The sequence below is a fragment of the Gorilla gorilla genome, chromosome 3, assembly GCF_029281585.2.
Source record: "Gorilla gorilla gorilla isolate KB3781 chromosome 3, NHGRI_mGorGor1-v2.1_pri, whole genome shotgun sequence".
Classification (NCBI taxonomy): Eukaryota; Metazoa; Chordata; class Mammalia; order Primates; family Hominidae; genus Gorilla; species Gorilla gorilla.
Genome location: NC_073227.2, coordinates 33,950,906 through 33,968,978, shown reverse-complemented (window position 1 = coordinate 33,968,978; position 18,073 = coordinate 33,950,906). Strand labels below are relative to the sequence as shown.

Sequence of the window (18,073 nt, the reverse complement as noted above, 5' to 3'; positions counted from 1 at the left end):
AGATGGGCAGGCGGATCACCTAGAAACCATCTCAGTCAGGGCAGGTTTCAGGCCTCAGTTGAGCGTTCATGAATTTCAAGGGCACTATTGATGTGGCAGGGCAATCAGACGCCTTTTGTAGACAAGCGTGTTGCATAAGAGCCCACAGGAGCAGAACAATGATTTGGGGGCTAACATTGCTGCAGAGATGGAAGGCAGAATCCCAGCAGCAGTCGGGTGAAACCCACCTGGGAAGACTCTCAGGCAGGCTTGTGTTTCCTAGCACTTAGCTTTTCTTTAATGCCATCTGCTCCAAAATAAGAGAAAGGGAAGGTTTTGTTCAGACTTAGGCAGAATGCTTCCACAATAATTGCTTCCAGAGCTCTTTAGATTTCATTTTTCTAAAGTTAATTTCTTTCTTATTCCAAAATTCAGGGATTGCATCAGGCAGTCAATGGCCTGGGATGGTATTACCACAAATTCAAGAAAAATTACGCCAAAGCAGCAAAGTACTGGTTAAAAGCAGAAGAAATGGGGAACCCAGATGCGTCATACAATCTTGGAGTCCTGCATTTGGATGGCATCTTCCCTGGAGTTCCTGGAAGGAATCAAGTGAGTAGGACTTGAGACCCACTCTGCAACTAGTCAGTCACTTGATCATGAAGCATTTGTTGAAGGTACACTGTGTGCCCCAGACCCAACCCCAGACACAGTCCCTGTCCTCGAGGAGCTCAGAGGGTCTCGTAGGAAAACAAGATAGTGAAGAGGAAAGGGTGGCATCTAGCCAAGTGCCAAGTGTGTGGCAAATGGCATGACCCAAAGCTCTGGAGCTGGGAAACAGTGAAGGCCAAAGCAGCTAGGAAGGCTTCATGGAGGAGGGAGGCTTGAGCTAGAGGGAAGAGTGGGAGATGACGCAGGACAGGAATAAGCGTGAGATGGAGCAGAGACTGATCTTGCTAGAAGCAAAGAGAACTAAGTCCAGATAGGATTGCCTGGTGTGAAACCAGTTTTAATAATAATGAAAACACAATGGCAATCTTTAGTGTTGATTAAGCATTTCCTCTGTGCCAAGCACCATGCAAAACACCCTACCGTGTGCCCTCTTATGTAAATCCTAATTCTCCTCTGAAATAGCTATTAATACTCTGGTTATGTCCATTTTTCAGCCAAGTGACTGAGGTTCTGCGAAGTTAAGTAACGTAGGGTCACACACTTAGTGGAGTGAGGACCTGGCCTAGTGCACAGTGGGAAGCCCACTCTGTGAATAATAATGTTGATGTTGGTGATGATAACCTGAGCTACATTACTTTTTTTTTTTTTTTTCTGAGACAGAGTCTCACTCTGTCACCCAGGCTGAAGTGCAGTGGCACAATCTCAGCTCACTACAGCCTCCACCTCCTGGGTTCAAACGATTCTCATGCCTCAGCCTCTGGAGTAACTGGGATTACAGGCGTGCACCACCATGCCTGGTTAATTTTTGTATTTTTAGTAGAGATGAGGTTTTGCCATGTTGTCCAGGCTGGGCTTGAACTCCTGGCCTCAAGTGATCCGCCCACCTCTGCCACCCAAAGTTCTGAGATTACAGGTGTGAGCCACTGTGCCTGGTCCTGAGCTCCGCTACATTTAACAAAATGTGGTGAACACCCACCCGGTGCCAGGCACCCTTCTGAACACTGAGGACATAGTAGCAGGCAAAACAGTCCCTGCTCTTATGAAGCTTTCATTCCACCAGATGGAAAAGACAATAAACAAATAAATATATAATAGGAGGGGAGGTGAAGATCAGTGCTGTGCAGAGAACTAAAACAAGTTCAGGAGGGCTGAGAGTGGTGGTTCACACCTGTAATCCCATCACTTCGGGAGGCTGAGGCAGGCAGATCACTTGAGCTCAGGAATTCAAGACCAGCCTGGCCAACATTTTAAAACTCCGTCTCTAAAAATACAAACACTCATCACTAAAAATACAGAAATTAGCCAGGTGTGGTGGTGCATGCTTGTAATCTCAGGCACTCGAGAGGCTGAGGCAGGAGAATCACTGGAACCCCAGAGACAGAGGTTGTAGTGAGCTAAGATTGTGCCACTGTACTCCAGCCTGAGTGACAGAGCAAGACTCCGTCTCAAAAAAATATATATATATAAAATATATATATATTATTTATATATATTTTATTTATGTGTATTTTATTTTTTTATTTATATATAGTTTATATATACTTTTATATATGTATATTATTTATATATTTTATATATATGTAGGATGAGGGGGTGGAGATTGGGAAATGCTATTTTATAAGGGAAACCAGGGAACCAAGGAAGGCCTCTCTCATAAGGTGATATTGTATAGACTCCTAAAGGAATCTTACAGATATCTAGGAGAACATTCCAGAAGGAAGGAGCAGGCAGTGCAAAGGCCCTGAGAAGGAAGCAGGCTTGGTGTGCTAGAGGAGCAGCAGGGAGGCCAGGGGAGTGGAGTGGAAAGCAGAAGAGATAGAGAGGGTGGGAGATAGGACCAGGGAGGAAGCCGACCAGTCTGAGACTCAGTTTCTGCTCTGAATGAAATGGGAAACCACTGGGCAATGTTCAATGGGGCAATGATGGGCTGTATTTTAAAAGGTTCCTCCTGGATCCTGCCTACCGGAGACATGGACAGGAGCAGGGGGTTCATGCATTGGATCCAAGTGAGAGAGGGCAGTGGGCGAGACCAGGGCAGTGTCAGTGGAGGGGCTGAAACTGGGTTCTACATGTATTTGGAAGGTCGAGGCAGCAGGATTTGCTGATGGGTTGAATGTGGGGTGTGAGAGGTGGAGAAGAGTCAGGGATGACTCCAAGGTGTTTGGCATTTGTTGCGTTGGAAGAATGGAAGTGGCATTTATTGGGAGGAACAAGATTGTGGCAGCAGCAGATTCGGGGGTAGGAGGGGAAGAATTGGAAGGTTATTCTTTTTGAAGCACTGTGCTAAACCTTGAGGATGTGTTATCTCATTTAATTCTTGCAACAACCCTTCACTGCAGGTGCTATCTGAAGGCACATTTTTTAGTGGAAGGAAATTAGGTTTGGAGAGATTAACCAACATGCCCAAGTCCACACGGCTAGTAAGGAGCAGAGTTGGGATTTGAACCAAGCCTGCCTAACTTCAACGCCCATGCTTTCAAAAAACAACAGCCAACTGCCTCAGAAAAATAAGAGTAATCTGTGGAAATATACCCATCTACATGTTTGTCTTATTTTTTCCCTCTACCTGTCTCTGATGACATAAGAGGCAGTATATTTTTATGCATAGCAAATGTGTGCTAACACTCCCAAGACATCTGTGAGTGAAGATTTCTTATTGTCACATTCTAATTCTCACCTTCCTACTGGAAATGCAGTTTTTGCACATGAGTTTGAAGAAAGGTATTAAGCAGGGTTAGGAAAGCAAATGCCTGGATTTTCACCTGGTTTGACTTCTGATATAGTCTTCTATCTAGCCTTCAGGGGGTTATGTGAGGATCAAATGAGATGGCAATGGTATTCATAATTACATGTTGTCTTATTTATTGGGTAAACTTAATCAACAGAATAGATGAGGCAAGGTCATACATCTCAGAGGCTGACTTCTGTGATTGGCTGTCTTCCTGGAATTGTTGCTTGCCCTGGTTTTAAAGCTATCAGAAGTTATAAGCCTGTAATCATATCAGGCTTAAAGCATCTCACCACCTTGTCTCTGGCGAAACCAGCCCAGCTAGGATGACTCGATGTTTGTTCATCTCTTGTTACAGACTTTAGCTGGTGAATATTTCCATAAGGCTGCGCAAGGTGGACACATGGAAGGGACCTTGTGGTGTTCTCTCTACTATATCACAGGCAACCTGGAGACATTCCCTAGAGATCCTGAGAAAGCTGTTGTGTAAGACTCTGTCAAACGTTGCATTTGAAGGGAAAGCCATATCCTATATTCTCTGTGCCTGAGCATTTTTTAAGTTGAGTTTTTTATTTTTACCAGTTATACATGCATGTAGTTTTAAAAGTCATGCAATTTGACAAGACAAAATTAAAAATTTTAATTAAAAATTTAAAAATAATTGGACAAAGGCTAAACAAGAAATTCTTGCCTACCCCACTTCATCCCACCCCCAGACTCTATTTTCTGCTCCCTAGAATGAATCACTTTCAATCTTTTTTGAAAGATTTATTTTATTTTATTTATTTTTTATTTGTCTCTATTTCTAAATAGCATGCTTATACCACTGTTTCTTGGTATTTTCATCCGAGGCATTGTCTAATGATGTCCCACTGTGAAGGATAAAGATGTAGTTTTCTTTGACTCTGCCACCTCCCACTACTCAGCTCACTCATACTTCCTGCCATCTTTCATCTTCCCAATAAGTATATCATTTGGTTACATTAGTATCAGGGTTTACATTATTATGACCATGTAAATGCTATTTCTAACTGAGCCATGTAGTATACTCTGATTACTTTTCCTTTCTTGCACAACTTTTTCTTTTCTATGGATTGCTACTTATTTTTTATTGTTTATTTGCTAAGCTTTCTGTATACTTATCATTTTCTATGTATTTGATCTCCAAATTCTCCTCCAGGTGCCTGAATTTCCTCTTGGTATGTCCAGACCTATCTAAATATTATATTAATTTAACCTTCTTGGTGACATCCATCCTGGAGTCTTTGTTCAGGACAATGCTGTCATGCTGAGATTAACTGTCATCATTATGGGTATTTACTTTCCCTCCATCTGTGTCTTTTTTGGTTCTCTTCTTTGTCAGACCCCTTTCTTTCTCTTTCTTGGTCTGCACTTAAATTTTGGTGGAGTACATCCAATAGTAGGTTCCTGAGGTATGGTGAATGGGAGGCACATTTTTGAGGTCTTGCATATCTGAAAATGTTTTACAGGAGTTGTCAAACCATGACCCATAGATGAAATGTAGCTTGGTACCTGTTTTGTATGGCTCCAAGAGCTAAGAATGCTTTTTACATTCTTGAGGAGTTATAAAACAAATAAAGAAGGATATGCAATAGAGACTATATGTGGCCCACAAAGCTTAAGATGTTTACTATCCTGCTCTTTTTGTCGACCTCTGTTTTAGGCCACCCTCACACTGATACCCTGGCTCTCCAAAAGATTGTTCTTCATAACACATTTGGGTTCAAATGCAACCTGACCTGACCTTGGTGATAAACTTGACTTAGACTGACTTGAAATTTTTTATCATTGTTATTTAGTATATTTGACATGAATATTCATGTTTTGTGGATTTTCTGTTATCCTCTTGTTAATGATTTCTAGCTTAATTTCACTGTGATCAGAGAATATATTCTGAATGATTCCAATCCTTTGAAATTTGTCAAAGTGTGCTTTATGATTGGTATATGGTCAATTTTGGTATATGTTTTATGGCTTTTTGAAAAGAATGTACTTTCTGAACTTGTTGGATACAACATCTACATATATATCAGTTACATCAAGTTTGTTAATTACATTATTCAGAGCCTCACCATCCTTTCCGATGTTTCTTTTTCTGCTTGTTAGTTCAGTTACTGAAAGAAGTATATTAAAATCTCCAACTATATTTGTGGACTTATCTACCTCTCCTTTTAGTTCTGTCAATTTTGCATTATATATCTTGAATCTATGCTATTAGATCACATAGATTTAGAATTGTTTCGTCTTTGTAGTTGATCCCTTTATCATTTTACAATGTCTTCTTTATCTCTGTTGATGGTTCTTGCCTTAAAGTCTATTTTTTCTGATGATCATATAGTTATACCTGATTTTAATGTTAGAGTTTGTGTGATTTATCTTTTTTCATTTTTTTGCTTTCAACTTTTCTTCATTCTTAAATGTCAATGCATGGCTCTTGTAAGCAGCATGTAATTGGGTATTTGTATTTTTTAATTTTTAAAATTTTGTATTTTTAATTATTTTTTGTATTTTTTAATTTTCATTTTTAATTGGTGTATTTTGTCCATTTACATTTAATGTAATTATGGATATGTTTGGTTTTAAATATACCATTTTCCTGTTTATTTTCTATTTGTCACATCTGTGGGGGGTTTTTTGTGCCTTTTTTTAATCTCTTTTCTTACCCTTCCTTTGTATTAATCAAGTATTTAAAAAAATTATTCTACTTCCCCTTCTGTTAGCTTTTTAGTTATGCATTCTTAAACTATTATTTTAGTAGTTATAAATCTAAAGATTATAACAGACTAGCTCATTACTAATAAACCCCTAATAAATTAGGGAACAAAGCAAAATAGGCAAAGCTAATAATAAGTCAGTAAACATGACTTAATAGAGTACTAGAACTCTTGGTAGAGATTATATTTTTTCACATTGGTGGATATATTTCATTATGTATCTTACATGTCTTTGTTTCCATAAAAGACAACTCCTAATCATTCATAAGAAAGGGCACTAAATGAAAAGCTCTCAGAATGCATTTTCTTTACCTTCTTAACATTCAGTTCTGGTTTGTTGCTCTATAAAAATTCTAACTAGCAAAATATTCCCCAAGTGGGATTTATTGAGAGCATATGAAGAAAAACATTTTATTAAATTTGCCATGGTTTGCGTATTTTCTCTTCCCTTTTTTTTTTCAGATGGGCGAAACATGTAGCTGAGAAAAATGGCTACTTGGGCCATGTCATCCGCAAAGGCCTCAATGCCTACCTGGAAGGTTCATGGTAAGCTTGGGATCCACGTTAGAGCAAAGTTTTTTCCCTGTCTGTCAGTATAGTCTTATGAAATGGAGTCTTAAAATGCAACTGAGAAAGCAATTTGCAGGGAAATCACAGCTCCCAGTAATGATATTCAGAGTATCATGGACTGATTGGCTGTTGATTGGAAAACATAGCATTTCCATGTTTAATTATACACAAAAATTTGTTCTCTAGGGGAATTGTTCACACTCATCAAGTTGAGAAAGATATACAAATACATTGATTTCTCTTTCCTTTAAGCTTGCCCCTCTTGGTTTTAGAGTCTGGTCTGGAGACAGCATAGGGGATCTTAGGTGAGACTCTCTGCTTTTTATTTCCAGGCCACAGAAAGTCCAGAATTTCTACCTTGTTCCTAGCAAGAAGAGAGATCAGTGTTTAAGGTTCAGGCCACCTCTTCCATAGATGTTTTACTGCATCTGCCATGACTAGGAGCCTGGGATTGTTGGAAGTCCAGTATCCAATGGCACAAACAAACAGATGCCCTCCTTCCTAACCTTCTGGTGGAGTTAGCAAATCTCATCTTGTTCTTTATGGGATGAAATATGGTGTATGAGGACCCACAAATGTTCCCTGTTTGCTGTTACTCATAGATTTTACAAATAAGGGACCCCTCTCCTAACTTGACCAGTCTTCTTTCTTTCATTTTTTTCTATCAATTCTAGCATTCCATTGTTGTTTTAACTTGGGTCACATTTTCTTGGCTGCTTTATTGCCTAAATGATGTGGATATTTCAGTAATAACTAAAAAAAGTCCTCAGTCCGCTGCCTCAAAGACATTAGATGAGACTCAGCATTGATCATACTCTGATTTGAACCTTAATTAAAAATTAAAGTGTAAGTTCAAAAGAATGACATTTTCCCTTTTAGTCCATGGCTGCACACGCAACCAACAGATAGCATCTCAATGAGTAAGAATCTTAAATTAGAAAGTGTAGGAGAAATGAGGCCAATGAAGAAAGCACCAAATGCAAATTTTTATTATCATCATCCTGTGAAAGTTTATTACCTGTGGCCTCACTTTGCACAATCAAAAAGAGATTTTTTTCAGAAAGTTACTGTTTCCCCATCATAAATGTACCTTACAATTTTTGTGATGCTTTATCTTGTTTCTCAAGTGAACTTCAGTTCATAAAACTCCCAAATTTGACTTTAACTCATTCTCTGCTTCTCACTTTCCCAACCTCCCACCCTCTGCTCCCTACAAACTTCTTAGGATGAACTAAACATTCAGATATCGGAGTGTTTATTTTTGGGGTTTTCCCAAAGGAAGAGCACTCCTGTAAACACTCCTCCCCAACCCACCCCTGCCCCCATGATCTCTGACACTGTTTTTCTCATAGAGTCTTTGTTAGTTCCTTAGCTTTCTTGCCTACTTTTGTTGTTTTGAAGCTTTTTTGAGATGAAGTCTCACTCTGTCACCCAGGCTGGGGTGCAGTGGCACGATCTTGGCTCACTGCAGCCTCCGCCTGCCGGGTTCAAGCAATTCTCCTGAGTAGCTGGGATTACAGGTGCCCACCACCATGCCCAGATAATTTTTATATTTTTAGTAGAGAGGGTTTCTTCATGTTGGCCAGGCTGGTCTTGAACTCCTGACCTCAGGTGATTCACCCACCTTGGCTTCCCAAAGTGTTGGGATTACAGGCATGAGCCACCTCACCTGGGCCCTACTTTTGAATTTAATATCACAAAGCACTTTAGCATATTTTAAAAGCTGCTGCGAAGGCCTAGATGAATTAAGATTTCTGTGGCTTGTTCTCTTTCTTAATACTCAGCCTCATCATGGATTTCTGTTTGGTTGGTTGGTTGGTTGATTGGTTGGTTGGTTGGTTGGTTGGGGGAAGGAGAAAGGAGACCTGAAGTGTGTCCTGTACCCTTTGTGAGTTTGGATTCAGTTCCGCAGATTTTACTGAGTACATTTAAATGCAGGTTGCCTGGCCACAGGTTTCGAGAGATGCCTCAAATAGGGCTTAGGGAAATTTGCTGCCTCATCTCTTCTGCAGGCAGGTTCTCATGTGGCCCATATTCTATCTGATCTCTGAGCCCTTGCGCTGGCTTTTTCCTCTGCCCCGGAATCCTACCTAACTCCTTATTTCCTTTTGTTCTTCCATGGATCATGATTGCTTTTTACATGTCAATTGCCTGATAACTTCTATCCCAGTTCCTTACACACTGGGGTGCCTGGAAAGTGTTTGGAAACTACTGATTGAATGAACTAAGGTGAATAGAGGGAACAATTATAGCTCAAGGGCCGTGAGCAGTATGTAAAGATCACTGGGGGTACTAAGGAGGAAAAGATGCCTGGTTTGGGAAGCTTGGGACAGCCTTCATGATAGAAGTAATGGATGAGGTGGTCTTGAAGGATGGGTGGAATTTCCACTTAGCCAGGCAGGGAACAGCATTTATGGTGTAGGGAATTGCAGGAACAAAAGCAAAGAGAGTCTACAAAATACTATGCCATGTGGGTAAAACTTGAGAGGGATATATAATGAAACCAAAGAGGTGCTACTTCATGGAATTTTGAATGGCAGATTATGCATTTGTGAAGCAGTGGGGAGCCATCAATAGTTTTTTATTTGATTTATGAAGCAGTGGGGAGGCATTGATCATTTTGGAGAGCGTAGTTACATGACAGAGCCTGTTTCTAAGATGCTTATCAAACAGCTGTGTATGGTGAGTAGAAGGGAGAGCCTGAAAGGGGAGTTAGTTCAAAAGGAGCCGAGCATTTGAACGGAAGATGTGGCATGAGTCAGTAGGGTGGCTTTTCTCTTCTTTTATCATGTAATCATTGATACGTATGAAGTATATATGATACATACATAACCTCCAAAGCGTGACAATAAAATGAACAGCCATAAAGCTACCACTCTACTTAAAAAAATAAACATGGCCAGTGCTAGTGAAGCCCCTGCTGTCCCTCCCATATTAAATCCCATCCTACCCCCAGTACCCAGAAGTAACCATCATCCTAGCTTCTTGTTGATCTGCCCCTTGCCCTCTTTGTATTTTTGCTATATATGAATATATTCCTAAGAAATGGATTTAGTTTGGCTTATTTCTGACCTTTATATGATTATAATTACTTTATATAACATATAATTCTTCAACTGCTTTTTTTTACTTAACATAATGCTCCTAAGATTCACACATCTTGCTGGGCGTGGTGGTGCACGCCTGTAATCCCAGCACTTTGGGAGGCCAAGGCGGGCGGATCATTTGAGGTCAGGAGTTTGAGACCAGCCTGACCAACATGGTGAAACCCCATCTCGACTAAAATACAAAAATAAGCCGGGTGTGATGGCATGCACCTGTAATCTTAGCTACTCGGGAGGCTGAGGCAGGAGAATTGCTTGAACCCAGGAGGTGGAGGTTGCAGTGAGCTGAGATTGAGCCACTGCATTCCAGCCTGGGCAACAGAGCAAGACTCCCTTTCAAAATAAATAAATAAATAAATAAAAATAAGATTCACAGATTTTGATGCATGTACCTGTAGCTCATTCATATTCACTGCTGTAATAGATCACAATTTATTGCCCAGTTCTCTTGTTAATGAATATTTGGATTCTCTTTCTTTTCTTTTTTTTCTTTTCCTTCCTCTCTTTTCTTTCCCTTCTTTTTTTCTTTTCTTTTTTCTTTCTTTTCCTTTCCTTTTCCCTTCTGCCTTGCCTTGCCTTGCCTTTTCTTTCCTTTGTTTTTTAAGATCAATGGGGCCGTGAGCATTTTTGTGTATCTCATAGGGCAAATAGAAAGAGTCACCCTAGAATGTAAACTTAGGAGTGGGGACTCTAGGTCATAGGAGAACATGTTCAACTTACAAGACAATGTCAATTGTTTTCCTAAGTAGTTTCACCAATTTACTCTCTTGCCCATCATATATAAATTTCTGTTTCTCCATATCTTTGCTAATCTTGATACAGAAGCTAATTATTTTTAAAGGTATGTCTCAGTCTGGATTTGAAACCTCTTAGTATCAACAGGAAGAAACGTTTTGTATCTATTACAATGGGGAAATCTTTTTCAAAATATATTTGGGACAAAGTACTTCCATCCATTCCTGCTCTCCAAGCTTTCAAGCCCTCCCCAGGGGTTAAATAGGAAATATATGTTTGCTGGCCTCCTCACCGTCCAACGTGACATTTTTTTGGTACCATCTATTCTGCTGTAATAGAACTAAATCATCCATCGATGTCCCAGTCCCTCCCCTTTTTTGATTTTTGTGTGAGTGAATTTATTCTAGAAGTTATTTTCAAATTACATGTGTCAGTTTGATGAGCTTGTGCTTTTCTATGTTGTTCCAAGATTTATATGGGATAGTTTAAAAGAGGAGCATGATTAAGGAAAGGGCTTTTTGCTATATCAGCGTAATACAGAAGATAATGTTGTCACGCCTGAGGCTGTCCTCGGACACTCGAAGAAGTTAGCCAAGGAAAGACCAGCTGTCATGTTTCATTTCTCTCTGCCTTACCCCTACATGTGTTTTATCTATTTTATCTGCAAGCTACGTGTTTTATTGTCCTTTGTCTTAAGTATACCAAAAACACTTAACCCAGGAGGTTAGCCAGATTATAGTGGGCTTGAGGCAAGGCAAGTAAGCATACATAGCTCCAGGTGAAAGAAATTCACCTTTTTGCAATAGAGCTGGGGTCCTGAATTCCACTGAGACCCCAGGAATTTTTTTTTCATCCTTATAGTCTGAGCTGCTTCAGCCATTGGCAGAAAAGAGCACGTGCAAAATAATATAATTGTGGAGAAACTGCTCAGGGGTACTCAAATTTATAATTCACAGCAAGCAGCCAAAGGATTGATTATTAAGATGTATCATTATAAAAGTTCTAGAAATGCATTTGCTGGGTCTGAAAGGAGGATAGCAAATGTGTCCTTAAATTCTTTCTTTTCTCTCAATCCCTTCCTCTCTGCACCCATTCCCCTCTCCCTGTCAAAATGGCTGTCTAAGGGACAATTTTACTTGAGTGCATTGGAAATAAAGCTTGAAGCTCTGGTTGACTTTCTAAAGCTTGAGGAAATTCAAGGAAGGACAATAGTTTTGCAGCTTGTCTTTGGGTTTCCTGCAATTAAAAAATGCTGAGTAAATGTTTGTTCTATGAATGTAAGTGTAGGAATATCTGGAATTAATACTTTCAGATAGCGTCTGTTGAAACACAAGTAGGAGCAAAGTGCTAGAAGGCTAAATATGGTCAGGGTTTCTGCAGAGGCATTGTCTCAGAAGTTTTAATAAGCTGTTGAAACACAGTTAAGCAAGAGCAAAGTGCTGGAAGGCTAAATGTGGACAGGGTTTCTGCAGAGGCATTGTCTCAGAAGTTTTAATAAGCTAAAGAAATCTGGTCTTGAGTGGCTAGCCCCCACCTAGAGCTCACTGCTCAGTAGATGTGAACATGGATGGTGGTGGTACAGGCATTGGGTGATTGATTGTGCAAGATGAAAAATAGAGGTGGATTTCTTTTTTTCTTTTTTTTCTTTTATTTTCTTTTCTTTCTTTTTTTTTTTTTTTTTGAGACAGAGTCTCACTCTGTTGCCCAGGCTGGAGTACAGTGGTGCAATCTCGGCTCACTGCAACCTCCGCCTCCTGGGTTCAAATGATTCTCCTGCCTCAGCCTCCCAAGTAGCTGGGATTACAGGCGCCCACCACCAAGTCCAGCTAATTTTTATATTTTTAGTAGAGACAGGGTTTCACAATGTTGGCCAGGCTGGGCGAACTCCTGACCTCAAGTGATCTACCTGCCTCGGCCTCCCAAAGTGCTAGGATTACAGGCATGAGCCACTGTGCTCGGCCCAGAGGTAGATTTCTGTTCAGTGTTTCTATGGATCTCACATACCTTTTTAGACATCTCTTTCTGATGGATTTCAGTGTTTCCTCAATGGAAATGTTTGAGAATTCTATGACATTTCCTCCTGGTTTACACAATGATTGGACGATAGAAGTCTATAAAACTTGTTCCTCCCTTCCTTCCCCACCACCAGATCACTTTAGACCCAAGATATTATCTTTATAAAGCCTATCATTGTGAATGTTCTTGCAGAGAGTATCAGCCTCCATCTCCCCCACCCATTCTGACAACCAGCCTATTGGTTTCTGCAGTTAAGAAAAAATTCTTTTTTTTTAGAGACAGAATCTGGCTCTATCGCCCAGGCTGCAGTGCAGTTGCACAATCTCGGCTCACTGCAACCTCCACCTTTCGTGTTCGAGCGATTCTCCTGCTTCAGCCTCCCGAGTGGCTGGGATTACAGGCATGCACCACCATGCCGAGCTAATTTTTTTGTGTTTTAGTAGAGGCAGCGTTTCTACTGTTGCCCAGGCTGGTCTTGAACTCCAGAGCTCAAGCGATCTTCCCGCCTCACCCTCCCAAATTTCTGGAATTACAGGCATGAGCAACCACACACCTGGCCAGAAAAAACCTCACTTTGTTACATTTTAGTAAACAGGAGCCACATCCCAGCCAGTTATGGTTAGAGGGCACTGGCCCAATATTTGACCTTGGTTTGCAGGTCTACACTGTCTCCTTTCCTCGTCAATCCCTGCTGGAAACTGAGACACCAGTGCAGGCCGGAGTGTCTCTGAAGAAACTTGAGAATTCTAAGACCTTAGAAAGAGGACCTTGTGTCAGAATGAGGGGGACTTTCTGCTGGGCCTCCCTTGCATGCCCTCTGTCTGGGGCCTTGGGTCTGCTCTGAGGATTCTTGTAGCCAAACATAGATTTTGCAGGCTATGTTAGCTAATCCCCAAGCATCCTTTGGGATGTTGTTGCAGCTGCACTTGGGGGCTTGTTATCTGGCTTGCCTCTGCAAGGGACGCTGCTTAGCTGACTTTGTCCCTCTTTAGCCTGAGTCATGGCTAATTGGTCAGCTGCCTTAGGTATCTCAGAGCCTGCGAATTGACTCACTCAGCAGCCACGTGGCCTGTGACCTGCAGCATGTCTGACTGAAGGTCTAACTATCCTAATTTGATCCCCAGCACCTCTCGGTCTCCAAGGGATTGCCTGCCAGAAGCTGCTTTTAGCAGTTTAGAAAAGATAATTTCAGAATCTGCTTCCCTTACTCCCCCTCACCCAACCTTTCCCCACCGTTTCCTAAACCAGTTCCTAGGTGGAGCTAAAATTAAAAAAGAGTTATTAATATCAACTCCTTAAAATGAAAAATAAGATGTAAGAAACTACTTCTGGATAAAATAGAGTTTTACTCTTAAGCTAGGTAACGTATAAAAAATTGAGGAAATCAGATAAGTAAAAAGAATAGAATAAAAATTAGCTGCATTCTCACCACCCAGAAATAAGTATTGTTAGCATTTTAGTGATAATTTTTAGGGTTTTTTTTTTCTCTGCCTATTTGTATCTGCATGTATATGTGTGTGCATGTGTGTGTTCAGTTATATTTTTGTTTTGCAAAAATAAGATGCATTGTTTTATACTCTGCTTTTTTTTTCACTGAATGGAAATTTTTGCATAAATATTTTGCTATGTTTCTGAATACCCTTCCACACATCATTTTAATGGCCACATCTGAAAGTGGCTGCACTATGGGTTAATTTCACTGGTCTCTGATTTTCAGACATTTGTTTCCAGTTTTTTGTTGCTATTCATATAAACAGCTCTACCATGAACTCCGTGGCAACAGAATCTTTGCACATATCTCTGATTGTTTCTTTAGAATAAACCCCCACAAGGGAGAACTGTAGGGCCACATGGTATGTACATTCTTAAGACTCCTCCCGCCTGTCCTTCCAGAACCTTTGAATTAATTGGCCCTCAAGCTGGCAGTAGTTGTAGAGCATGTCCATTCCCCCAAGCTTTTGCCATTATTCCAAATATGAATCTTGTACCAATCTTTCAACAGATGAAAAGTGGTCACTCGTTGTTTTGCGATTATTCGATTGCTAGTGGTGTCAAACATTTCTTTTCTCATATGTGTTTTGGCCATTGATGTATCAAGTCCCTTGTGAACTGCCTTTCCTTTGCCAAACTTCTAATGCACAACAAAAGCTCAGCTTTAATTAAGCTTGTTCAGAATCCTAAGCCCTATAAAGCCTTTCATAAAACAGAGGACTCCAAAGCACAGGGGTTTTTCTTAACACCATTTATCTCCTCTAAGCGAGGATGGAAGAAGGATTCAAGAACTGAAGGCTAGTAGACAACTCCCCAGCCAACATCCGACATGCCCTTCAGCCAGTAGAGGTAGCTGTTGCATCAACTAGCTCCCCAGCCTTATCTGTGAGTTCAGCCTTTAAGATAGAAAATAAATCAGTGCATGCAGTATTTTTAACAATATTTATTTAAAAAAAAAAACTCACGATTTTGTGGTTTTTTAAAAAAACTGCTTATTTTGTGCCCTCTTATGTTTGAATGTAAAGCTCTCTGTGAATATTAGTAAGAGCCACTATATGAAATTTATTATTAATCATCTATTTTTAGGCATGAAGCTTTGCTGTATTATGTTTTAGCAGCAGAAACTGGAATTGAAGTGTCACAGACAAATTTAGCACACATCTGTGAGGAGAGGCCAGTAAGTAAATGTATTCTTCTCAGAGTAGAAGCTGTGAGGTTAAGGATAATGAATTGGGTTTTATGGAGGCAACATTGGTCACTTGGCCGAAATATTAATGAATTAACTTTTTCTTCCCTTTACCCCTTAGGACCTGGCCAGGAGATACTTGGGTGTTAACTGTGTTTGGAGATACTATAATTTCTCTGTTTTTCAAATCGATGCTCCTTCCTTTGGTATGTATAGAAAAACGGTGCAAAATTGAAGCATTAGGTGTTTTTAATCTTTAGTAACAGGGAACATCTGACAGCTTTGTGTGAAGTGAGGTATTTCTAAATAATTAGAAAAGAAAGTGAAAAATCTCTGCTATTAAGATCGCTAAACTCTGCTCTCAGCCTCACACAATGCACTGTTCCTCACCCATTGTCCCGTGGAGTGCTTGGACCCAACATTTCTTATTTTTTTGTTTTTATTTTTGGAGACAGTCTCGCTCTGTTCCCCAGGCTGGAGTGCAGTGGAATGATCTGGGCTCAGTGCAACCTCCACCTCCCAGGTTCAGGTGATTCTCCTGCCCGAGTAGCTGGGATTTCAGGTGCCCACGACCACGCCCAGCTAATTTTTGTATTTTTAAGTAGACATAGGGTTTCACCATGTTGGCCAGGCTGGTCTCAAACTCCTGACCTCAGGTGATCCACCTGCCTTGGCCTCCCAAAGTGCTGGGGTTATAGGCGTGAGCCACTGCACCTGGCCCCCAACATTTCTTCTGAGTCAATGAAAATGTAAAAGAGAAAGCTATTATGGAGCAATTCTCTGGGCCAGTCATTTGTGCAGATTCCTCTACGCTGCTCTGCATGGTGGGGGACTAGCCTCCAGGAACTACAGTTCCTAGACTCCTCTACCCACCGGCTTCTGATTCCTTTCAGGTAATAAGAGGCACTGGCAGAAGATTGCAGGATGGGAGAAGAAGTCCAAGTACTTCTACCTTTCTCTCTCTGCTTTGGACTGTGTCTCTGGCAGTGGCTACATTTCCATGGTTCCAGCCCCTGCCTGGCAGCTCCACCCTCTTTGATCTCAGCACCAGGCTCTGGGTCTCTGGTAACATCACAGGCACCCTGTGGTCCCCAAGTCCTGGGGATGATAGCAGCCTTCTCACTGCTGATCTCTGGGCTGCCTATTGTTTTCCATTTGCCTTTTCAGCTCTCCCAACACCCTAGTAACTACTTCCCCATGATGAAATTCCTCTTTTGAACCACCTGAAACGGGTTCTGTTTTCCTTATTGGACACTGACTAATACATACACCCTTTTTTTTTTTTTGAGATGGAGTCTTGCTGTGTTGCCTAGGCTGGAGTGCAATGGTGCTATCTCGGCTCACTGCAACCTCTGCCTCCCAGGTTCAAGCGATTCTCCTGCCTCAGCCTCCTGAGTAGATGTGATTACAGGAACGCACCACCATGCCTGGCTAATTTCTGTATTTTTTAGTAGAGGTGGGGTTTCACCATGTTAGCCAGGCTGGTCTTGAACTCCTGACCTGCAGTGATCTGCACACCTTAGCCTCCAAAAGTGCTGGAATTACAGGTGTGAGCTACGGCACTCAGCCGATACATATACTCTTAAACACAAGTTTTTCTTCAGAGGAAAAATAAAATACATGGCTAAAGCAAAGAGTTACCAAAAACAGACATCAAAGATGAACAGCAAAATTTCAGATGTGAAGTAAAGCACCCAAAACAACCTTGGCTGATTGGGCAGCAAGGTTGTAGACTGAGATTTAGCTATTCAGGAGAGCTACCTGGCCAAATAAGAAACTGTCTAGAGTCCAGGCGCGGTGGCTCACACCTGTAATCCCAGCACCTTGGGAGGCTGAGGTGGGAGGATTGCTTGAGTCCAGGAGTTCGAGAGCAGCCAGGACAACATGGTGAAACCCCGTCTCTATAAAAAATACAAAAATTAGCCGGGCGTGGTGGCACACTCCTGTAATCCCAGCTACATGGGAGGCTGAGGTGGAAGGATCACTTGAGCCCAGGAAGTCAAGGCTGCAGTGAGCCCTGATCTCACTGCTGTACTCCAGCCTGGGCAGCGGAGACCCTATCGCAAAAAATTTAGAAAAAGAGAAAAAAAAAATATGTCTAGAAATAGGGATGCTCTGGGCAAAAAGCCTTTTTGCTTGTTTCTCTCTTGACACATCAGGGAAACATAAAGATGTTCTGTATTCAGATACTAATAGGAAAAACTTGCATTCATGTGAATGCGCCAATAATTTAAAATGTTGGTATAAAAAAAACCACTTGACAAATGGATCTGTGCTTTATTTCCTGCAGCATATTTGAAGATGGGAGACCTTTACTACTATGGCCACCAAAACCAGTCACAAGACCTGGAGTTGTCTGTGCAGATGTACGCCCAAGCCGCCCTGGATGGAGACTCCCAGGTAAACAGCAACCGCAACAAAAACCAGCTCTTGGCCGGGCACGGTGGCTCATGCCTGTAATCCCAGCCCTTTGGGAGGCCGAGGGGGGCAGGTCACTTGAGGTCAGGAATTCGGGACCAGCCTGAGCAACATGGCGAAACCCCATCTCTACAAAAATACAAAAATTAGCTGGGTGTGGTGGTGCTCGCCTGTAGTCCCAGCTACTTGGGAGACTGAAGCAGGAGGATTGCTTGAGTCTGGCAAGTCAAGGCTGCAGCAAGCCGTGATCACACCATTGCACTCCAGCCTGGGTGACAGAGCGAGACCCTGTCTCAGAAAAAAACTCAGCTCTTGGTGACATCCATTTGTGAATTTGCAAAACCAGAATTCTTCCTAACCGTCCTTTCAGTGTGCATACACTACACAGTTTACAAAGCCATTGTTCATCCATTTTCACATGCCCCTCAGACAACTCTAT

General features: G+C 41.4%; 1 protein-coding gene across 2 annotated transcripts in view; it reads left to right on the top strand.

Annotated features, from left to right (window-relative positions):
- SEL1L3 (SEL1L family member 3) overlaps nt 1-18,073 on the top strand; it is a 116,123-nt gene that overhangs the window by 80,280 nt on the left and 17,770 nt on the right. For both annotated transcript variants that reach the window (XM_019025686.4, XM_055385547.2), the window contains exons 15-20: nt 415-591; nt 3,738-3,865; nt 6,577-6,660; nt 15,117-15,207; nt 15,338-15,422; nt 17,507-17,616. In XM_019025686.4, coding sequence (XP_018881231.2) covers nt 415-591; nt 3,738-3,865; nt 6,577-6,660; nt 15,117-15,207; nt 15,338-15,422; nt 17,507-17,616 — 675 coding nt within the window. The remainder of the gene's footprint in view (nt 1-414; nt 592-3,737; nt 3,866-6,576; nt 6,661-15,116; nt 15,208-15,337; nt 15,423-17,506; nt 17,617-18,073) is intronic.